This window comes from Phocoena sinus, chromosome X, assembly GCF_008692025.1.
Source record: "Phocoena sinus isolate mPhoSin1 chromosome X, mPhoSin1.pri, whole genome shotgun sequence".
In the NCBI taxonomy this organism is placed as follows: Eukaryota; Metazoa; Chordata; class Mammalia; order Artiodactyla; family Phocoenidae; genus Phocoena; species Phocoena sinus.
Genome location: NC_045784.1, coordinates 18,403,390 through 18,428,200, shown reverse-complemented (window position 1 = coordinate 18,428,200; position 24,811 = coordinate 18,403,390). Strand labels below are relative to the sequence as shown.

The 24,811-nt window shown below is 43.3% G+C and overlaps 1 protein-coding gene across 1 annotated transcript in view; it reads left to right on the top strand.

Moving 5' to 3' along the window:
- Positions 1-16,478: 16,478 nt before the first annotated feature.
- Positions 16,479-24,811, top strand: part of SMPX (small muscle protein X-linked) — a 52,593-nt gene continuing 44,260 nt past the window's right edge. Inside the window, exons 1-2 of the mRNA XM_032620659.1 lie at positions 16,479-16,661; positions 20,686-20,742. Of these exons, the coding sequence (XP_032476550.1) occupies positions 20,704-20,742 (39 nt within the window). The 5' untranslated portion in view covers positions 16,479-16,661; positions 20,686-20,703. The remainder of the gene's footprint in view (positions 16,662-20,685; positions 20,743-24,811) is intronic.

Genomic DNA, 24,811 nt, shown 5'->3' with positions numbered 1-24,811 from the left:
TTATTTCTTCAGAGCCTCAGAAGTGGTTTCCTAAGGTCTAGCTCAAATAAACCAAAGGCTTTTCCTTCCTAAAACCTAATTCAAATGTTAAAAGATAGCAAACCTGTTGGTCTTAGGTGGAATGATGATTTTTAGAGTATATATGAAGTAATTTTTGTCAGGGCAAAGGAAAGTTCATGCTACCATCCTGGTTAGGCCACATGGTTATTGCTGAAGGTTTTTGATGATCACAAATGCCTATGTAGGATTAATCCAAGCCAACTAATACCTTAGTTTCTCAAAGGGTTTTTCACCGCTGGATATTTATTATATTCAAAGATTAAATGGTAACTGAAACCAACCTTGGGTCTGATGCAGCTGTCCCAGAGTTATATTTCAGTGTTTGTGTGGGCTACATTCATAATACACTTTGTAAGAGCTTAATATAAATTCTTGGAACTCAGATAATACCTCTATGTCTATTAAAAGAAGTTAGAACTTTGGGATTTAAGGTGATGTTGCTTGGCAATAATAAAACAAAATAAAGCAAGGCACCTAAACATAAAGCAATTATTTCTTCTACAAAACAGACGGTCACAATTTAAGGAAAAAAAGCTTTCATTTTTAAAAGACTAGAAAGAAGTTACCACATTGCAGAATACATTTTTTCATGAATAAAAGCAAAATTTTACTTCTAATAATTCAGTAAAATAGAAAATAAATATAATTTGTGTTAATCATGCTATACAATATATAATTGTGTTTATATATTAATATAATTATATGGAGAATATACCATAATGCTTTTCACATGATTTTAAAGAATATCTTGAATGAGGGTGCTCATTTTTATACATGAAAACAGTTAGGGATTTCCCTAGTGGCGCAGTGGTTAAGAATCCGCCTGCCAGTGCAGGGGACATGGGTTTGAGCCCTGATCTGGGAAGATCCCACATGCTGCAGAGCAACTCAGCCCGTGCGCCACAACTGAGCCTGCGCTCTAGAGCCTGTGAGCCACAACTATTGAGCCCTCGCACCACAACTACTGAAGCCCACGCGCCTAGAGCCTGTGCTCCACAACAAGAGAAGCCACTACAATGAGAAGCCCACACACCACAACTAAGAGTAGCCCCAGTTCGCCACAACTAGAAAAAGCCCACGTGCAGCAACTGAGACCCAACGCAGCCAAAAAAAAAGAAAGAAAACTGTCATACCCCACCAAGAAAAGAAAGAAGATTCAGGAGAATTGAGTGACTCTGGGAATACTGGAATAACATTATATATCAGGAGTTGGCACACTTTTGCTGTAAAGGGCAGGTAGTAAATATTTTAGGCTTTGGGGGCCATGTCGTTTCCACTACAACTACTCCAGTCTACCTTTGTGGGTGAAAAGCAGCCACAGACAATATGTAATGAAGAGGTGTGGCTGCGGTCCAATAAAACTTTATTTACAAAAACAGGCAGCAGGTCATAGTTTGCCAACCCCGTCTATACATCATTAGGGAGACCATCGTGATCAACTAATAAATAGTGAAAATCATATAGAATGCAGTGCTTTATAACCTTTCAAATAATTCTACATACATTTTTTTCATTTGGATCACTCCAGATTTCAACTCTTTTCCTACCCCTGAGGGGGAAAGCTCTAGTGAACATTGTATGAAAGCCTGTATCAGCTGTGAGTTCCTTGAAGACATGTTTCATGTCTTATTCTCCAGCGCCTGGCAGTGTATACTGAATTGACTTAGTGCATTTCCTGTGACCTCAATGTACATACTCTGTTTCCCTGCCTACTTCACTTTCCCTGTCTCAATGCGTTTCACCTTTCCAACAGCTGTTCCCTTGACCCTTGTACACATTTGTAATCTTCCATATTTAAGCTGAGTATTTATACATGTTCCTAAGGACATTTCAGTTGACCCAAAGCATTAGGGTGGAGTCAAAGGCTTTTCCTCCTCGTATCTAACCCACCTGTGTGGATGAGCCTAATTGAGCATCCATCACTACACACATAAAAAGGAAACAAGGACCATTCATTCGGGCACAGTGGACAGAGAAGGAAAAGATAGAATCCCTTATTCTGTGATTCCCTTGACCTTGAAAGCAAGGCAGGATGCTTCCTTGGGCTGGCCATGCCCTTGAGATGCAAGAGGCTGGACAGGATGTTAGTGATCATTTTTGGACCAGGTTGTGACTGCTGCTGGCCCCCACTTTGAGTCATTTATTCCTAAGCAGGACATATTTGAGCTCGCTAAATTGGATCTCAAAAGCATCATCTAAAAGAGAAGATATGTTCTGCAGCAGTTTCTCTAGGTACCTCCCTAGGCCTTTCTATTTTGTGCCTTCATAGTAAATTGAAAAACATGGCCACACTATTTTGCAGCTTCTTCCAACAAGAGGTAGTCTTAGGGCTAAGAATTTTCCTCTGACTGTGCACTATTTTCACTGTGGTTAATTTATAAAGGGGTTATAATTGTAATTTTGATTTTTTTCTTTGGCCCTCGAGTTATTCAGAAGAGTATTTTATTTTTATTTTTATTTTTTTGGCTGTGTCACACAGCTTGCAGGATCTTATTTCCCCAGCCAGGGATTGAACCCAGGCCCGTAAGCAGTGAAAGCATGGAGTCCTAACCACTGGACTACCAAGGAATACCCTAGAAGAGTATTTTAGTATTTATTTTCCTAACATTTCTATTTCTTTCTTTGTGTTGTTAATTTCTAGTTTTTTAGCATTCAGGTCAGAGATTGTGGAATATGCAGTTTCTAAATTTGGAGATTTAAAGTTTTGTCTCATAGTGCCTTAAGCCCTTCTGTAAATATTTTGTGGCAGTAAGAAATGAATGTTGAATTAAAAATTTATGTGTGTACATATATGTATATACATGTAACATATTATACATATACATCATGTATTATACATATATAATCTTGTATGTGTGTACATCTATTCAATTGAGTTTAAAAACTGTAAAATTACAATATTTTATATCCATATTTAACTAGATGGTTTTCTAAATTCTGAAGAGGTGTTTTGTCAAAACTTTTTTTTTGTATTTATAATAGTCTCTGCTCTCTATATTTTGACGAAAAGTTGTCAGTACTTAGAGATTCATGGCTGATATATTTGGTGGCTTGTATTTGTATTAAAAAATACTCCTAATTTATTAGAAAGATTAAAAAAATTTGTATATATACTAAATGAATGAAAGAGGAAATAAAAACTGAAATTACATACTATTAAGAAATTATTAACAATAAAAATAACATACATTCAGATGAAAACTGATCCTGGCCTCACTTGAAGTTTATGACCTACTACATTTCCAGAGCAATTCCCTCTCCCTCTCTGAGAGGGCTAGTTTAAACCTTCTCAAAACTCCAAAACTTCTTCCTCACATTTTACTCTCAGCTGCCAAACATGCTTTTTTTAAAAAAAAGATTTATTATTTATTTATCTGTGGCTGCGTCGGGTCTTAGTTGCAGCACGTGGGATCTTCGTTGCGGCATGTGGGATCTTTCATTGCAGCACAAGGCCTTCTCTCTAGTTGTGGCACATGGGTTTTCTCTTCTCTAGTTGTGGCGTGAGGGCTCTGTAGTTTGCGGCACATGGGCTCTCTCACTGAGGTGTGCCGGCTCAGTAGTTGTGGCATGTGGGCTTAGTTGCCCTGTGGCATATGGGATCTTAGTTTCCTGACCAGGGATCGAACCCACGTCCCCTGCATTGGAAGGTGGATTCTTTACCACTGGACCACCAGGGAAGTCCCCAACCATGCTTCTTATTTCACTGAAAAATTATTCTCGATCAGAACAGCACGTCCTTACCCTCTCCCTGGCAAGTGGACCAACCTCCTCACCTCTGCATCCACAGGCCTTCTCCCCCTCCTGTCACACCCATCAGCTGCCCTTGCTCCTACGCTGTCTCCGTAAATCGGATCCCCACCACTTGCGGCTGCTCTGGGCTTTGTGCCCCTGTGACAAGTGTCCCTTCTCTTTCTGTTACCAAGTCCAAGCTCGCTCTGCTCACCACACGACAGGCCAATAAATCGGGAGACGAGGTGTTGAGGCAAGGAATATGACTTTATTCGGAAAGCCGGCAGACTGAGAAGATGGCAGACTAGTGTCCCCGGAAAAACCATCTTATTGGGGTCTGGACGCCAGTTTCTTTTATAGAACAGAGAAGGGGAGGAGGTGAGGAAGTAAAGTAAAAAGGCCATTTATCTTGCAAAACAGGAGGGGATGTGTTAATTTCTTTTTTTCTGCAGCCATTCACAGGTAGGCAGGGTCAGACTGTCTCCCTGTGAGCGGAACAAAGGCACTTTACTTTAACATTCAGGCAGAGGGGCAGGGTTCCCTGAGGCAGTCCATTATGTATGATTATAATAACAAAAGAAATGAAAAGCAAAGGTTAAAGTCAAAGAAAGAGATCCAGCCTGGAGTCCCATTTAGCTGTTCCCTGTTACGTTTCCTGCCTCATCAATGTTTCCCCCTCTGTGGGATCATTCCAGCCTCAGGCCTGATATATATTATCTTTCTTCTTAAAAATAAGACTCCTTCCTGTGACCACTTCCAGCCACTGTCCTCATTTTTCTGCCACCTGAAAAGTTAGCTACCCTTTCCATCTTGCCTTCCTCATGCCCCATGTTGTCTTTGAGCTCAGTTCAAGCAAGTGTTTGCTGCCAACTGCTCTGCTCTCAAGGTCACCACATGCCAAAACCAACGATTAACTCTGTTGTTTTCTCAGTGGTATTTGACCTCCTGCCTTCTGGAAACACTTCTTCCACTTGGGTTCTTTTTTTTTTTTTTTTTTTACATTAAATTTTTGGCTGCGTTGGGTCTTCATTGCTGTGTGCGGGTTTCCTCTAGTTGCAGTGAGCGTGGGCTACTCTTCGTTGTGGTGCGCGGGCTTCTCATTGCGGTGGCTCTTGTTGTGGAGCACGGGCTCTAGGCGCGCGGGCTTCAGTAGTTGTGGCTCATGGGCTCAGTAGTCGTGGCTCGTGGGCTCTAGAGCGCAGGCTCAGTAGTTGTGGCACACGGCTTAGTTGCTCCGTGGCATGTGGGATCTTCCTGGACCAGGGCTTGAACCTGTGTCCCCTGCATTGGCAGGCGGATTCTTAACCACTGCACCACCAGGGAAGTCCTCACTTGGGTTCTTGTATGCATTTATCACTCTCTTTTTTAAAAAGTTGTGGTAAAACACACATAGCAAAATTTACCATCTTAACCATTTACAAACGTACAGTTCAATGCCATTAAGTACATTCACATCGTTGTGCTACCATCACCACCATCTGTCCACAGAACTCTTTTCATCTTGCGAAAGGGAAACTCTGTACCTATGAAACACTGACCGCCCCCCACCCCCCAGTCCTGAGTTTCTCCTTGACTTCTAAATGTTGTTGTGCTCCAGGGCTCAACCCTTTGACCCCATGTCTGCTTTAGTTACACTCCTTCTCTAGGAGACCTCATCTAAATCCTGGTGTTAAATATCATCTCCACAATGGTGACCCCCCGATTGGGATCACAGCTGGACTTCTTCCTTGAATTCTGAATTCATCTGCACATCCAACTTCTTCAACTTCTTTGGTATCTCCATTTAGAGATCTAATAGGCATCACAAAGTTAAGATTATCCAAATCAAACTTTGTTTCCTACCCCCAAACCTGCTTCTCGCACAGGGTCCCCACCCCAGCATTCCCTACCTCATCGTTCACTGACTGCTTAGGCCTAAAGCTGGGCGTTGTTCCCAAAATATAAGATCCAAGAGGGCAGAGATTCCTGTGTTTTGTCTGCTCAGGTACCTCCAGCACCTAGAACTATTCCTGGCACATGGACTGTTCTCTAAGGCTCTATCTGATCTAACTGTGGCTATGTGTTTCCTTCCACCTTTCGACTTGCTGCTCTAAAGCCATTTGGTTCAGCGCGCGTGCATGCACCCACCTTAGAAATGTTACAATTATTACTCTTCCACTGGGTTCCGAGGTGATTTTAAGAATGTGAATTTAAGAGAAATTTCCTAAGGGGATTCAGGAGTATCCAAATTAATCTTTTACTAGTCATTCTCTCCTCAACCCCACCCTGTATATGGTCCTCGAGGGAAACAGATGCATACAGGTGGCAAACCAGGCTCAATAACTTCCCGGGGCTGTGGCTCCCAACCACACTGCCAATTCATAGACATGATGGAAAATTCCTTTTCCTCGGCCAGGTTCCCCTGTTTGAAAAACCAATCTTCTCCTTTTCAAAGCCCAAACTTAAGTTTAGTCTTGGCCCTGCTGAGTGAGGAAGGCCTCACCTTCCCACCTGTGCAGGAGGAAATGGGGGTGAGAGAAACTCAGCAAATGAGCATGTTTGTCTCAGGGATGAGAGCTGCCGCCCCATACTTTTCAATGCAGGGACCAGGGGCCCTGGGGTGTGCTGCCCCGGTGGAGAGAGAACATAATAAGGAGGGAGACCAATAAATTGGAAGGAGGAGTCACAGGGTGGGAGAAGCGGAGACAGAGGCAGACACATACAGAGACAGATGAAGAGCGAGAAAGAGATAGGTGCAGACAGAGCCACAGACAGATAGAGACAATGACAAAGAGACCTTGGGAGAGCGGGTCAGAAAGAGCAACGTGGCAGAGCACAGAGCCTGGGGAGAAAGGTAGCCATGCAGCTTCAGTTCTTTTTCCTGGATTACTTGCTCTTGGAGCCCCGAACCTCCATGTAAGAAGCCAACTACCCTGAGGCTACCGTCCTGGAGAGGCCACATGTGGGCATTCTGGTTGATAGTCCCAAGTGAGCCAGCCTTCCAGCCGTCCCTGCCAAAGGACATCAGACATGGGAGTGAAGCACCAATCTTGGAAGTGGGTCCTCCAGCACCAGCTGGTGCAACTTCCAGAATGAGGGCAATAATTCCTTGAATAAGTCAAATAATGCTACGTTATGTGTCAGTAACAAGCCGAAATTTCTTAGCTTTACATAGTAAATGTTTATTTCTCATCCATGTCAGAGTCTGATGTGAGTCTAGTGATCCCTTTTCATCTTGTAGCTATGATATCTAGGACCAGGGGCTTCTAAGGTTGCTACAGACGGAGAAGAACGAACTGGATTGCACAGGATGCTTTTAAGGGCCAGGCCTGGAATGCCTTATAGCCGTGCTTCTCAAACTGAGGACCAGGTTTTTTGTTTTTTTTTTTGTTGTTGTTGTTTTTTGGCCATGCCACGAGGCATGTAGGGTCTTAGTTCCCCAACCAGGGATTGAGCCCACGCCCCCTGCAGTGGAAGCATGGAGTCTTAACCACTGGACTGCCAGGGAAGTCCGAGGACCGGGTTTTTTAAAAAGTTCAATCCATCACAGACCAATACTCTTGTTAAAATGCAACAAAAATGAATTACTAGAACAAGGAAATGCTGCTTGGATGCAGAGGCAATGTCAAACTGCTGTAAAAGTCCCTAATTGCTTACTTTTTTTGCTGTGTTGGGTCTTCGTTGCTGCGCTGGCTTTCTCTAGTTGTGGTGAGCTGGGGCTACTCTTTGTTGCGGTGTGCAGGCTTCTCATTGTGGTGGTTTCTCTTGTTGTGGAGCACAGGCTCTAGGCGTGCGGGATTCAATAGTTGTGGCGCACAGGATTAGTTGCTCCGTGGCATGTGGGATCTTCCCGGACCAGGGCTTGAACCCGTGTCCCCTGCAATGGCAGGTGGATTCTTAACCACTGCGCCACCAGGGAAGTCCCCTAATCGCTTACTTTTAAATTTCTGTATTAGCTCATTGCAAACTGGTAACATACAGTTTGCAAATGGGCACTGGTGCATGGACCACACTATGAGTAGCACTGGCTTACAGTAATTGGGGCCCACATCCTATTGGCCAGAACTCAGCCAGGTGACCCCAAATGCAACTGTGAGTGAGCCTGGAAAATATAGCGTCCTGTGTGCCATAAAGTGGAGACAATGGCTGAACTTACAGCACTGCCTCTGTGACCTGCTTTATGTTAGGGTTTCATTCTTTCTTTCCCTCTAGGAGGATCCAAATGTGTACAAATTTATTGTCTCATTTATGTTTACAGTTCTCACTTAAAAACAAAAACTTTGCAGGGCAGGAGGGAAAGGAGACAGGAAATTGCCCTGTATAGTATGTGGTGCCATTGTGATTCCCCTGGTTTTACAGATCCTGACCTTGGGTAAAATTCTAGTTGGGTAAAAATTTCATTCAGATGGTTGCAGTGATGTTTCTGTAACATTCCAGATCTCTGGTGCATGTGCAGATGGCTACTGTTTCTGCTTCAGACCCTAGAGGAGGACTGTCCCCCATCTACCATGTGTCACCAAAGGGACTAGAGTTACCTCATTTTTGGAAAACAGCCAGCGTACAGTGGTTTCATATGACAGTGCAGGAGAATGTAACTCTAAATAATTCTGTAAGCTGCCAAAACCCTGCAAAAATAGTCTCTTTCCACACTCATTAGAAAATGACTAATTAGAAACAGAAGTGCTCAACATTGCAACCATATAACTTTGTAAGATTGTTCCAAATAAATTAGGCTTTTTAGAAACAAGATGCTAATGTATTGGCAATGTCCATCAACAGAGGGATGGATAAAGAAGATGTGGTACATACATACAATGGAATATTACTCAGCCATAAAAAGGAACGAAATTGAGCTATCTGTAATGAGGTGGATGGACCTAGAGTCTGTCATACAGAGTGAAGTCAGAAAGAGAAAAACAAATATCGTATATTAACCCACATATGTGGAATCTGAAAAAATTGGTATAGACGATCTTATTTACAAAGCAGAAATAGAGACACAGATGTAGAGAACAAATGTATGGATACCAAGGGGGGAGTGGGGGGGATGGGATGAATTGGGAGATTGGGATTGACATATATACACTATTGATTCTATGTATAAAATAGATAACTAATGAGAACCTACTGTATAGCTCAGGGAACTCTACTCAGTGCTCTGTGGTGACCTAAATGGGAAGGAAATCCAAAAGCAAAGGGATATATGTATATGTATAGGTGATCCACTTTGCTGTACAGTAGAAACTAACACAATATTGTAAAGCAACTATATTCCAATAACAATTAAAAAAAAAAAGAAACAAGATGCCAATGTGTTGGCAATATTTCAGAGCAACTTTGCTGACGTCTGTGTGCCATAAGGGACTGCCGCGTTGGGGCAGACAATAATCAAGCTCAGCCCAAATCCCTTCAGGTCCCACTTCCCAGTTTGTTGCCTGCTCCTGGCTTCAGTGGGCACTTGCTTCCAACACCTTAGCTCTGTTTTGGAGGCCTGCCCTAGGGCTTCTGTAGCCTGCCTTTCCAGCTGGTAAAGAGAGCCAGAGTCCCTGGGAAGTTGTTAGCCTGGGCAGTCCTTCTCCAATGACGGACAGGTGCAGGAATATGACAGCCCCACTCCTTTGCCTGGGCTAGGGCAAACCTTTATGGCATAACTTATACTCCAGAGCCCCCCTGCAGGATCAGACAGAAGATGCCTTCTGTGGGACTTGAGATCGCTCCTCTGTTCCCCAGTTTTCCTGGAAACACTTTCTTAATAAATCACTTGTACACAAATCCTGATTTCAAGATCTGCTTCTGGGGGAACCCAACCGAAGATATGTGTTCTTTAGAACCAACACCCCTGCAAAGCAGTCACCATGTTGATGGAACAGCTATCTCTGAGGCGGCAAGGTTTCCAACCTCAACTGGACCCTCCACACTGCTGGGCAGTACTTCCAGCTCTTTGTTCACTACACCTGGTTTCCTCTTCAAGACCCTTAGAAAGTTGAGGCCAGCCGTCAGGTGGCCTCTGTTCTCCCCATTCCGCCTCCTCCAACCCCACAGACCCTCTTACAAACTTTTCGGCCTCAGCCTTCCACCTCAGCTCCTCCACAGTGGGAAAAACATTTGTTCCTACCTCTATGGACCTTGCTTGACAATGACCTCCTCTTGACCTTTATCAACTTCTGCACGTTGGCTTCTAAACATGTTTAAATATTATTCAGACTGAAATAAGATATAGCCAAAAAACTTCTCTCCATATTGGAAATCTCCAAACCCAGGCACTATCCTTTTTATCTACTATTCATCAAGGGTCTAGAAGAGATAGGCCCACTTGCTGCCTCAAGCCTTCATGGTACAACCTGCAGTAACCTGGTTTTTGAAGCATCCCCTCAATCCACTGAAGCTCTTCTCTCTGAGTCAACAGTAGCTTTTAAATCTTCATGCCCCATCTTAAGACTTCGCTATGTGCCAGGCCCTGCGTCGAGTGCTTTAGATGTGGATCTCATTATTGTCACTGCTACCTTTGCTCCTTGCCCAGGGACCACGTTCCTTCATGCCTCATGATCCAAGTCTGAAACTTAAGAGACACCCTCCATTCCTCTTCTCCATCGTCCTGCATCCAATCCGTTGGCAAGGACACATTTGACTCTATTACCAAAAAACACTTTGAACCTCTCTTCTTGTCTTTATCTCCATTGCCAACACCTTTGCGCAGGTCAACATCATCTCTAACCTTTTAAACATTCTACGCTCTTCCTTGCTTATTCTATTACAGTCCATTCTCTACATGGCAGTGACAGTGAGCTCATAAAAGCTCAAACCAGGCAACTCTATTGCTTAAAACCTTCCAAGGAGTCCCACTACACTGAGAAGAAAACCAGCACCTCTTGCCAAAATGGCCTACAAAGGCCCAGCCAGCCTCTGCCTCTTTCTCACCTCATGTCATGCCACTCTTCTCCATGTTTAGGCTGCATTGTTTTTCTGCGAGTTCTGAGGACATACCTTCCCAACTCAGGGCCTTTGCACATGCAGCTTCCTCTGCCTGAAGTGTTCTTTTCTCACTCTATCCATCTCAGTTCTTCTTGCAGAGATGCATCTCCTGCCACTCCCCCTCTGTCCCAGTTTCTCTTCAGTCTTTGTGTTTTGTTTTTGTTTTTTTGAGTTCTAACCACTGGACCGTCAGGGAATTCCCATTGCTTGTTTTCATATTACTTTTTATTTATTTATTTATTTATTTATCATTAGTTTTGGCTGTGTTGGGTCTTCGTTGCTGTGTGCGCGCTTTCTCTAGTTGCAGCCAGCGGGGGCTACTCTTCGTTGCGGTGCGCGGGCTTCTCATTGCGGTGGCTCCTCTTGTTGCGGAGCAGGGGCTCTAGGTGTGTGGGCTTCAGTAGTTGTGGCTTGTGGGCTCTAGAGCACAGGCTCAGTAGTTGTGGCGCACGGGCTTAGTTGCTCCTCGGCACGTGGGATCTTCCCGGACCAGGGCTCGAACCCGTGTTCCCTGCATTGGCAGGTGGATTCTTAACCACTGCGCCACTAGGGAAGTCCCTGTTTTCGTATGACTTAACAGGATTTATCTTGTTTATTTGTTTACTCAGCTTTGTCCGCTACCCACTCCCTGTTGTAAGCTCTGAAGGCAGGAACATATGCTTATTCACTGCTTTCTCCCCAGGGATGGTGGGGATAGGACAGTGCTGGCCTTTAGTAGAAGCGCAGGACATTGTGCGCAAACATTCCTTCTCTGTAAAGCCCTCAGCATCGTGGGAGAGTTAGGGGCACCTTCTTCTGAGTTCCTGTAGCAGTTTGTGTATAGCACATAAGTCCCATAACCACGCAGTTATTTACTTGTTTGTCTCCTTGACCAGGCCATGGTGAACAGGCTTCTGGAACACAGAGCTATATCTTACTCATTTTTAAACCCTCTGCTTCTAGTGCTATGCCTGGATCATAGTAGGCACTTGATACAATGATGGCACGTGATGAATGAATGTATGAATAAATGAGTGAAATAGTATTCTCATGGGAAAGGATGACTTAGCTAAAAGCTGGGAGTGCAATTTTTCTGAGGACAGAGGAGCAGATACTGTGCTTCTGGAGATGGAAGTCTGAATTCGCCTCTGAGGCTAGATAGCCCCTTTATTTGGGCAAGGAAACTATTTGGGGAAAAAAAGCTCTTGAGCTGTACAAATGTGAAACAGAGGTCTCTTTCTGAAATGAGAAGTCTGTAGACAAGGAGATGCTAAACTCTTCTGCATAATTATATAAAAGATTTTTTCCTATGGGTAGAGTTATAACTCTGCACACTACTTCTTAGAAAAACAATTTTTCCTCTCTGTGGGTATTCGTGGAAGAAAGCTAAGTTCCAAGGAAGGAGACAGAAGCATGGCCACTGCATCATGGCATACGACAGGGGCTAAGGAGAGAAGTGGCTTGGCTCACACAGTCAGGTAAGGAAGGAAGTCATCACATAGTATGTACCTCAGGGGACCAGCCTTGTCACCTGCTCTCCTGCATGAGAAACAAGCATTGATTTGTTCATAGTTATGGGGTCAAAAATTTAAATTGAACACAGAAGTGAACCCTATGGGAAAATAGAGTGTTTTCAAAGGTCATAGCTAGTTTCTTTTTCATAATTCTTTTTTCCTAGCTAATCATTCTTCATTTGTTAATATTTTCTTCTCTCTGTCAGCCTACACAGTTTTTTGTTTTGTGCGGAGAGGTTACATGTTTACACATAATGGTACATATAGTTATCTGTTAATTCATTTAAAAATGTTCATATTATGATTTATTTTCCTCTTTGCCCAAACTGTAGGTGGGCCCAGGATAGAGAAGAACTGAGCAAAGAGGAACCTGAAAGAAGCCTGTAATTTGGGGTACATGATAGGAGTCTTACCCACGAGAGCACTGAGGGACTGGGCAATGGTTTGAGCAGCTTGGCTCTCTCTGTTGGCTTGTATGTAGAGGAACAAGGGGAAACCCAAGAATTTGGACCCTGAAGACTTAGATTTGGGTTTTGACTTGGACATTTGTTAGGCATGTGAGTTTACCTTTTTCAGGATGATTTGTCATTTATAAAATGGAGATAAATAAAAACAACATCTGCTTCACAAAGTGGTAAGGATTAAATGAGATTCTGTGTGTGAAAGCACATTTTCCACTATAAAACTCTCTATGTATGTGTGTATCTTGTCTACATAACTACCATTCTCTTTCGTCTTCATTGCTAAGAGCATCCTGATTTTATATGAGATATTTGAGCTTAGCTAATCATTTCTACTCCATTCACCCTCCACTACTAATTTATTTTCTTAGCCTCCTTTGCAGCCATGAGACCCAGTTCCAGCCAACGAGATGTAAGGGAAGGTCTGCTGGGGCTTTGGGAGAGTTTCCTCCCTGACAAGAGGAAAGCCACTTTTCCCACCATCACTGCCATTCTGTATTGTTTGGATGCTAGTGAAAGATCCTGATTCTTGGAGCTGTGGCAGCCATTTTGAGAACATGAGGTAAGAAGCATGAGGATGAAAAGCTGACTTGTAGAGAGTGGCAGAGTAGAAGAACTGGAAGTTGCCTGGGTCTTTTTGACTTCATGAAATTTCTGAACCAATTTGGAACTACCTCACTTCAGGTTTCTAGGTTTGTGAGATGGTTAAATGACTTTATTGATTGAGCCACTGCTAGTCAGGTATTCTGTTACTTGCAACTAAATGCATCCTACCCGATACCATGTGCATAGTGCTTATGTGGGAGCGTGCACATGAGTGTGCTTCCTTGAGGACTTTGGTGTAACAGGTGAGAACACTAAATATGGGAGTCAAAAAGCTGGGATGACTGGCTCTGAATTAACACTCTGAGCCTCGACTTACTGATCTATACAATGGGAATAATACCACTTAACCCACAGTGTAGTTGGGAGGGCTAAATGAAATATATAATAACTACAAATGAAAATGCTTTGCAACTCTACAAGGGCTATATAGACCTAAGGTGTTCTTAGATATCCTCCTGCTGTTTGACTGCCGTGGAGGAGGGATGAAGGCATGCAGGTAGAAATGACTTAAGTGAATTTGGTTTTTGCCAACAACCCCCAATGCTGCCCCTCTTTCATGATCTCCAATGAAATATTCCCAAAGGTCTCAAGCTGTCCCCTCAATGCCCAGTACTGTCTAGTTCTCCATTTCTCATATTTAAAGATGCTTTCTTATTCCTTCTTCTCCCATTTCAGTTTCCCCAATAAGACATGGACTCATCTTGTGCCTGTCACCTCGGGCCCAGTTAATTGTTGCCCACCAATGCAGTTATGTGTTGGTGTGTGCCCGGGGCTTTCTCTGTTATACAAGGCCTTAAACTGATGGGGTGACAAGAGTAGATCACGGAAAAGCACTTGGCTTTTTAGTGCTTTTTGGGGACCTCAGTTGGGAGGGCTGTTCAGGTCACAACTATTCCCCTCTCTGGGAAGGACCTCCTCCATAGGTGTGCACCCCAATGGCCTCCTGTATGCTAGGTGACCTGGCCAGGAGTTTGGTGATTAATTCAGGATGGGGCAATCAGAACCCTGGGATTTTAAAAACTGGAGTGGGAGAAATAGATTTGGCACTCTCTAGTGAGGTCTGAGTTCTTGGTTCTGGTTAGTTCTGAGGCCCACCTGCACCCCATGCCTTTCCTGCCACACTATGAAGCTTTCCCAGTGAACCCCCTTGTCCTGGTTTGGGTTGCATCAAATCCAGACTCGGAGACAAGGACTTGGTCTTGTTTGATTGGTGGTGTATTTGGGTGATGATCCCAGAGGACGTAAGTGAGGGAGTGGGGAAGTGAGAGAGAGAAAGGAAAAACCAATAAGGGTGTAATAATGAGCAAGTCGTTTCCTGCTGTGGGCAACTGAGGCTCAAGTCCTGCTGGGGACCTCTGGAAACTGGACCATATCTCACAGTCATTCCACCAGAGGATGGGGAGGTGGGGCGTTTATCACTGACTTCCATCCCTACTGGCTGAGATTTGTCCCTAGGGGTGTCTGCTCCCTGGCACTTCTGGGTCATGCCTGCAGCACACCCAGGCAACCTGCCTTGGAGATGGAGAGAGCCCCAATGTGGAGAAGCAGAGAGATTCAGGTTTTTGAGGTGAGAAGCTGACCGTGTCCTGCGGACTGTCTATAGCTGCAGAACTCAGGTGGGCAGAGCAATATTGAGAAAGACATCAACAGTGTCTGCCACACCTCCTCAGGGCTTAAACTAGTTCACTTTGCGTTTCTGTCACTTATGGCTACAGAAGTCCCGATGATGAAGCTCGCCTCAGTTCTTCCCACAGAGGCAGCTACGTCCACGTTGGGCCAGCCTTGTGTACAAGGCACTGCCGCCAGGAGCACTTTCCTTAACATATGCCACACCAGTAGCTACTGAGGGGTCAGTGGGGGCAAAAGGACTGTGGCAAAATGTATGGGCTGGCTGCAGGGCCAGGGGTCAAAAATGGCTCATTGTTGTCTGGTGAAGGGCTCTGAACACAGAGGAGCAGCCAAACATCTGGGGAAATATTAAGGTGCCTACCCTAATCTCTTCCCCAGTGTGTAAAGAACTCACTTTTGGTGCCGTATGATCTCAAAGTACAATGTCTAAACTGAATTTTGAAGACACAATTCTTTTAAACAGCACATGAACAGAACTTAATGGTGAACCCCAAACTGAGATGACGCACAATTATCTGCTGACCTCCCAAGTTACTGGAAAGTTGGTTTTCTCTTTACTGACCTGAAATCAAGTGCTCGGAATGCATTCAGTTGCAGGGAACTCACATCTGCCTTTAAGGGCTCATACAGATCGGAGCTTCTTTGCCTCACATAACGAGAGGACTGGTTGCTGGTGATGGGTCAGCAGCTGACCGTGCTGTGAGGGACTCAGTCATCCCTCACTTTCATCCACTGGATGAATTATAAGTGAGTCCACTCTGTTCAGTCCTTCTACTGAAGGGGAGTTCTATGCAAAGGTAGTTTTAGAGGCTAGAGAAGTAAAAAAAAAAAAAAAAATTAAAAGTAGTGTTAAAAATAATGAACATGTGCTTTAGGATTTGGCAGTGTTCTCTTTAAAAAGTGCTTTGCCTCATACCTGGTCCTGGCCCTTGTCATACTTAAGATAGATATTTTCTCTTTTGTTTTGTTCTGTTGCCTCATGTACTGTAGGGCCAAAGTCATTGCCACGAGTAGGGGCGGTATAGAGCAGAGAGAGTAAGGACTCTGGGCCCTGGAACCACACGAGTCAGTTGATCTGTGACCATTTTTGACCGACGAAAAGGATGGCATCTGGTAGTTCATCATAATCTGACTGAGTGTTGATTATGAAATAACTTTCTCAGCTCCTCAGTGACCAAGCAAGGACTCAAACACTGTTTGTGGTGCCGTGCCGCCTCTCTCCAATTTTTTTTGAACACTTTGGGTCTTCTCACCTCTGGGTAATAAAGCTAAAGATAGAAACTTTTCCTACTTTTCAAACTTTCCTGTGCCCCCTCAGAAGTTGTGAGAAAACACAACCAGCATCTTCTGGAAGATTAGGAAGGCAGTAAGATTCCGGAGCCACCTTCCGGCTGACATTTGAGCCCTGCTTTCAGCACGGTCAAGCCTTTTGGAGGCAGTGTATGGCTTGTATCAAACTCTATATTTAGGAAGAACAACTGTGAGCTATGACAGGAATTCTCTTTAACACTTATCCTTAAACCGAGTTCCCCTCCAGCCCCGAGCCAGGAGCAGCTCTCAATACCGGGTGAGGCACAGAGCACTTGAGCTATTTCAGCCACATGAAAAGCATCGGAACTGAGATCGCAGCTCAGAGGACACCGGGCGTCCCTTCCACTCACTGAGAAGCCTTGTATTCTTGCACCTGGCTGCCTGGAACTTTCCTCAGGCAGGAAACAAGTACATAAAGCAGGTAAGCAGGAGGACCCAGCTCAGGCAACTGGGCTTTCTGAAGGAAATTTCCTTGCTACCTAACTTGAAGTGGCTACTTATAACTTTGTAGGGCTTGTAACCAGTGGGTGTAGCTTCCTTGTAAATTCACTGTTCATTGGTGATGTTGCTGCTTCTGTTTTATAAATTGTTGGGGGGCGGGGAGGTTGAAAGGATATTGAACTAAAAGTAGTTTTCATTGATAGGGACATTAAGAAAATTTCCATGGTCCAGATATGATGACTGTGACCCTGAACATGATGAGATCATTTTGATTCTTATGGCCAGGATTACAGTCAGTCAGCTGCAGACTGATTCGGGCTGTAAGCCTAGAAATAATCAGGAGAATTTGGGTCAGAGAAAAGCTATAATGCTAGCTCTTTGGTTTACCTAAATGCAAATTATTGCCAGAGCTGTTAACACAGTACAAGTTTAAAACGCTTTTCTCCTCTCCCTAAGCACCAGGCTTGGCCTCAGTGATAAAGTTCTATCAACCTATAAATCCATTAATACTCCAGACCCATCTTTTTGAAAGCCTCACTTCGATCGCAGTGTTCCCCATACCCAGCAGAGTAGAGGGCAGCAGCCCTGTCTCTCCCTATGTGGGCACCAGATTCTGATACGTGGCGATGCTGAGTGTCTCTTCCCTCTCGGCATATCTCAGGCAGAGTTGAATAAAGACTTAGTTCGGACAGCTGAACATCTTTCTACACCCTTCTTGGGAATTATTTTTAGCAGCAGACAGAAGATAATTCCCTGTGAGACTGAGCTGTAGCCACTTAATTGACCTTTAAAAAGAACAAACGAAGCCCCCTCTCTCCATATATTGATTTATTTTCCTCTGAATCCCTGCTTATTAAATTAGCGATATTAATGTTGACAAATTTTTAGTAAGTGAAAGAGTCTTACTTAGAAGTCAGATATTAGATGCTGTCCAATCAAATACCAGCAGAGGTATATTGTACATGACTCAGCATACAGACCATTAAAGATCCCCACTGACTTGCAGAACTGCCAGGAAAGCTCAACTGTGCTAAGCCGGCAAGCATTTCCATTGTAGTACAGGCTTTGTAAAATAAATATATGTCTGGTAAAACTTTCCATGTTCTCAAATTGTAGCCAGAACCAGGAGACACAGTAATAGAGTGCTTTAAAGAGTACCTCTTTGGATGAAAAGCTGTGGTCCCGGTGTGAGTGGAGTTGCGCATCTAAGGCATAGCTTTCTTTTTTGGTCCTGGGATGAGGCATGCAGATACAGAAGGAAGGTGCATTCTACACCCTGCATCCCTAATGGAGGTGAACGCAGGGCCAGGGAAAGAGCCAGGGAACACTGTCTATTTTTATTCATCAGTGTGCTTTGCCCTGATTTCTCTGAGAATAATGAGGACAGCGGGAACGGCTGTAGAAATGATTTACACAAACGTTATCTAGCCCGTTTGCAAGGAATGAGAGCTGGGATCTGACCAACTTTCTAGAGGTGTCTGTCTCGCAGACTGACGTATATGTTAAGAAGGAATTTGTATGCAAATGAGATTATACCAATGCTATACAAGGCCCAAGGAATATCCATCCGCTAGGCTGAGAGGTCCACAAAATACACAGCAATCCAGGACTTTAGCGAAAAAACAAAATCAGCCTAATTAAAAAAAAAGTCAATGCGGTATAAATAACACAATCATTCACTGCCTGATTTTTTCCCACATTTCAACTTGCTATTGTAATAACATAAAGAAATTCCTAATCCCCACATTTCAAATTGACATACAATAAATTTTTTAAAGTTCCCAAGTGATATTAGTTAAACTTTAATTGTACATGTACAGAGAATGCTATACGATGAGATATTTAAAGTCCTGTGAGAATTATTGCTTTGCATGTCTTCTAATAGCTTTTGAGGAATAGAAACATTAAAAATTAAATTACCAAGCTTTTCCTTTTGAAATTGAGCTGTGTGTCCTAGATCCAAAAATTAAAAATCCTTCATTGACTTTTTGACACTGCAGGAAAGACAGCAACCTATCTGAAACATATCATAGAGAAAAAATGGATTCCTAATTGTTCAACTTGTTATTGTTTTTTAACTTTTTAACCATAAAAAAAAATTTATTTATTTTTTAATAAATTTATTTATTTTTGGCTGCTTTGGGTCTTCGTTGCTGTGCTCGGGCTTTCACTAGTTGTGGTGAGCGGGGGCTACTCTTTGTTGCGGTGCGCAGGCTTCTCTTGTTGCCGAGCACGGGCTCCAGGTGCCTGAGCTTCAGTAGTTGTGGCACTCGGGCTCAGAAGTTGTGGCTCGTGGGCTCTAGAGCGCAGGCTCAGTAGCTGTGGCGCACGGGCTTAGCTGCTCTGCGGCATGTGGGATCTTCCCGGACCAGGGCTTGAACCCGTGTCCCCTGCATTGGCAGGCGGATTCTTAACCACTGCGCCACCAGGGAAGTCCCTATTTTTTTAACCATATTGAAAATACTTCTACCTAGACCCTTATGCATGAAGGCTGTATCTGTATATTACCAAAACATGCAGGTGAAACTGTAAAAAAAAAAAAAAATCCCATTGTTTTCATGTATGTGACTCCAAGGACTATATAGTTGAGTATACTAATTAAAATTTTAAAAAATTATGTAATTGTTTAACTTCGTATAATAGAGCCTAAGACTTTGAAGACCTCAGAAAGAAAAAAAAGCAAGTTTTTCAGAGTTCTCAGATCGTAAATTTTATCTCTAAAGTGTGTGGGGCATCACTACAGCAGTTTTTACTCTGTACTTAGAGCTGTAGACCAGTATAGAACTAAAAAGTCTCCAGCTAAGGGCAATGGCAATAAAACAATACATATTTGCACCATGCTTTACAGTTTTCAAGGCATTTTCCTTATGTCATTTTGATTCGTACCACAACCTGTGAAGCAGGTGAAATTTAAGGAAGAGGAAATGGGCCTAGAGATGTTGACTGACGTAGTCCAGAGGACACCGGACGTGCAACAAATGCCAACACGGCTCTCGGTGTTCACTGACTCACCAGTGAGCCCACACACTTACACCAGTCAACTGAGGAAACTCTAGTCAACCCAGTTTATCATTTGGGTTTAAAAAGCAGCGTGTTTTTAATTCACTGAATTTCAAACTTTTTCACTCCGTCCTGTCGACATATAATAGACCTAGCTATAACATCACTTGTACAGAGCTGGGCTGTTCCCTGCTCCCTGAGCCCCAGTAAACCTCGGCCACTAGTCCCTGGGCTCTAAGTCAGGTCTCACGAACTGAAAGAAAGCAAAGTTCCTTTGGGAAGGAAGCACTGCTACCTCTTAGGGATCTGACATGGTCACATAAGTCCTATTTGCCTTCTGAGACTGATTCGTTAAAAGAAAAGAAGACAGAGGCGAGGCTTGCCTGCCAGCTGCCTGGTTGCCTGGTTTACAGAGTCCAGGCTCTGGACGCACAGAGCAGGGAGACACGGCCCATGTCCCCCAGGTCTCTGTGCAGAACAGACACGAGCACAGCGAGCAGGGAGCATCGCAATAGTAAGAATGCGATACGGGCCATTTCTCTTTGGGTGTTTGACGGAGGCGAGGCGGTCCCGATGGACTGACGTGCAGCCCTGGCAACAACTCGGTTCAGATCAAAAGTTCAGTTTCAAGCAGAAAGCTTCTGAGGCCCCAAACAAAGGTGTTTTATTCCCACAACCTCTTTGCTTTGCTGTTCTTGGCAGGGGGGCAAGAGGGCAGGGAAGGAGATGATAGCGCCTTTCAAGTTTCTGATTGCCTATCATGAGCATCAGGGGAGAGGCATCTCAGCATTTCTCCTCCTGAATGATTTATCCAGCGCTCTAGTGTTCCCTCTCCCTGAGGCATTAGGAAGGAGAGTCTCTAAGTAACCGGAAACTGAGACTGAAAGAATATATGGCCAGTGAAAGGGGTGACTGCCCAGTTGAATCATGAGTTAAATTCAAATTTATCACGATTGAGAATCTGAATGCCGCCACCTCTAACAGTTTCTTACCTGTTTTTTTAGGGATAAGACCTTGTCGATATGTCGAAACAGCCAGTTTCCAATGTCAGAGCCATCCAGGTAAGTAGACATATTTGTGTTTTAACATCAGCAACTTCCAGTCTGTTTGCTTAATAAATCAGACTTTTTGTGACTGTTCACCCCGATGATTCACTTCAAAAAGAAAAGGAAGACTCGTGTAAGGTACAATTAAGGAAGGATATAAGGCTGGTAATGTATAACTGAGAAGGGAGAAGCTATTTTTGTAAGGGAGTCAAAGTTTATAAATGAGAATTAAATGGTCTTCTACAAAAATGCAGTGTGTATGTTTTTTGATATGCTTTTTGATGTGTAAGTTTTTGATATGCTCATCGATCGGAATTTAACAATTCAATTTCCATTTTTATATCCAATTGAGTTTGTTGACTCATCTGTTTAGAATACATCTTTCTTTAAATAACATCCTTTTCTTGTCAAGTGTTCTTCCCAAGGCTTGGGTATTTATCTTTTAAGGTCCGTATGCTATTACGTCTCCTCATGCCCTCTCAACAAACAAATTCTTTGGTTGTTTCATCTGACTTACGTGTTACCCACAATAAGGGGAGGGGGAAGCAGGCATTTTGGAACACAAATACAATTATGGAGAAAATTTTAGTATTTGTTTTGACTCAATACTAAATTTGTTATTTCTCTTAAGAGCTTAGTGTTTAACTCTCAAGTGGCTCCCATACTGAGATGGTGGGCACAATGCTTTATCGTAAAATTCCATCTTTCCTTTCCATCAAGATGGAGCCTTTTGTACTTTCTCTAAAGCAACTTTAAAACTTTTTTCCCTGGGCTTTCCTGAATACTGCACAGCATATGGTAGTTTCTGAATACTTGGGGTCTGATGCACCATCATACATACACCTACTCATAAGCGACTGTATTTTGAAGGGACATGCATGTGGTCAGATTGTGGTGTGAGGAATCCTAGCACGCACGGGTGGTGGAAGTGGGTGGAGGGACGTATCTTTACCCGTCATGACTAATGCATAGCCTCAAATGGATGGGGTTCTTAACTGGTAAGATATATAACAACCTCTGGAAACCTGTCACAGAACAAACCACCAAGGAAGGGCCTATTGGCAAGGATTCAACTCTGCATTGCCATGTTTGGCCCTCTGATGCCCACCTAGTGAGTTTCTGATGTACGTACCCTGACATTGGTAGTAGAATTCATTTTGCCTCCCAGGCCTGTGAGCATCCTTGAGCCTTTGAACCTTCTCTTTTACCCAGTGTGTACAGCTGTTAGTGGCATGGGCTGTGAAGCCAGATTAGTGGAGTTTGAATCCTTAATCCATTTTGTACTGGTGTGGGATCACGGGGAAAACTACTTTACTTCTCTGCCTCTGTTTCCACATCTGTAAAATGGGGACAGTACTCACCCCTCCTAGGGCTACACGTATAAGATGCTTAAAACAGCACAGTAAGCCCTCATTAAGGGTCACATTGTTACTATAATACTTATCATTCCGGAATGCTCTGTGTTAAAGTGACAAAAAATAATACCATTTAATCACTGCATTTGAAGCTGTCAAAGTGCTAAACTTAAAATTTCCTTTCTATTTTGCAGGACACAAAAACATAGTCTCTCAGGCTGCCTTTTATTCTCTTCCTTTTATAGCTGAAAGTGTGTTGATTTTTCTTCCTTAGTGCTTCCTGGCCTCCCTCAAATCTACACTGAAAATTCACCGGTATTTTACCTATTAATTTTGACCTTGATATATTTTTAGGTCTTTAATATTTAAAAAGCTGCTATTGACTGTTCTCAATAGCTGTTATTATACTGCATTTAAAAAAAAATCCATCTACTCTACCAACAAAGGCAGTGCTTCCTTATGGATGTGGTATTGCCTCTCTCAATATATTTTATGCCAGACAGAAAGCCTAATTTAATGCACCTTCAAATGAAATACTATTTCTTGTGGCTAAATAGGATATGCGCTATCTGATATTTTCCTATCATTTCTGCATTAAATGTAGGGTCTATTAAATAAAATATGAAAATGATTACTCTATACAAAATGCTTTGTAGTAGGAACATTACCTAGGCTATGGTCTTGTGTGGAACAAATAGAAACCCCAGCTGATGAAGGAGTGCCCTCGTTGCATAAGTACTAAAGATCTTAAATGTTCCATTCAACACACTCTAGTCACTTCTTTTTATTAGGATCTCATTTCCAATTCAGTTCAACTGTCACATTCTGGGTGCATACTTTGTTCCAGGCACCATACTAAGTGTTGGCTATGCAAAGATGAACTGAAACCTGATCCTTGAGTTTGACGAGCTCATGGTCTCCAGGACTCACTAGCTATGCGACTTTGGGCAAGTTGTTTTATCCTCTTTGTGTCTCAGTTTCCTCATCTGTCAAGTGGGGAATTAATAACATGTGAGCTCATAGGGTTCCTGCGAGGGTTAAATGAATCAATACTTGTAAGTGGTTAGGCCAGTTCCTGGCTCACTGTAATTGCTCAATAAATATTAGCCATTATCATCAATCATCATCATCATAATCATGTAGTTCAACAGTTCCCAAAGTGCGTCTCCTGGAATAGCAGTTTTATGGGATGTTGTTAGCTAAAGGGTTCCATGCTAAAGTGTTTGGGAACACAACATTAAGCAAAGTTGAATAGGATCTTTACTGCAGGATTTCTCAGAGTCTATAACTTGCTAATGGCTTCATATATTTCCAAGAAGGTGGTGATGTATACAATGTTTTCTAAACATATTGGACCTTTTAAATGAGTATCTTGTAGGATAGTATTTTGCAGTGCAAACTTCTAGAAGTAATGACTTAGATCTCTATTTTGTTTGGATTGAGCAAACTTAAGCCTCTGTCAACCATATTTCTAACAGTCAGGCATAGGTAGTTGAATTACTGCACCTATGTACACCAGACAACATGGAGCCAAATGGTTATAAATCTCTACCTGGCCACTCACTAACTCTGTGACCTCAGTTCACCCTTAGTTTACCCTTCTGTAAAATGTGGACATTCATACTACTTAACAGGATTGTTATAATGAATACACAAAATAATGTATGGCAAGTGCCTAGTTTATAGCACACAAAGTCCTTAAGAGATGGCTCTTCTAATTATCCAAGTAATGCATGGAATGGCCTTGTTTTCTCTTCAGCTGCTTCCATCTCCTCCCTGCCCCAGAATAAGCGGGAGGCCAGAATCAGAGCCACCCTCAGAGGAGATGGACAGTTGTCTTTCACATCCACACTGAAGAAGAGATGGCCTTTGAATTGTAAGGGGATTCTATCTAAGTCTGCGTTACTTTTCAGTTGTATTAGTGAAATCTCATTTATCGCAGGGACATAAAAACATCCTGAAGGAGTCAGCTGATTCTTCCATAGTCTGCAGAGGGCCTTTGTCTCCTAAGCAGCTGATAAGGCTCTAGACCAGACGTTGGCCCACCTTTTCTGTAAAGGACCAGATAGTAATCAATACTTTAAGATTTACAGATCACTGGGCCTCTGCTGCACTATTCAGCTCTACTGTTACAGCACAAAAGCAGCCATAGGCAATACATACATGAATGGGTGTGGCTGTGTGCCAATGAAAAGTTTATTTACAAAAACAGGTGGCAGGTTGGATGTGGCCCATGGGCCGTAGTTTGCTGACCCCAGTTCTGTGCTCTGTAGGCTGCTTGTTAAACCCCACTGTTGATGGGAATGGAGTTGCAACCAAGGTAACATCAGCACACTAGGCACAGTGGGTCTGATCCTTTCAGATGAAAGAATTTGACATGACAGGTGGTGGGGAAAGCTAGAGCTGCCGGGAAATCTAATCCCATCAGTGATCTGTTTGGTAAGTCTAATGAGACCAAGTGACACTGACCACTGGCAGCACCTGCCTGTCCTTCCCCTTCTTCCTGAACACACCCCCTTTGGCAACTGCCATGGGCCTCCCCAGGGCCTCAGCCCACCCAGAGCCAATGTCCTCTGAGTCGTCACTGGCCCTTTCTCTTCACCATTGATCAAAGTAAGCTGAGTGTTATTTGTCCTCTCCCATGAGATCTGAGAGTTTCATGGTTGAACGGAAAAGAGTCCTGTGCCCTAGGCATAGCTCTGCTCCGTGACTTCACCCCCGGTCCTCAT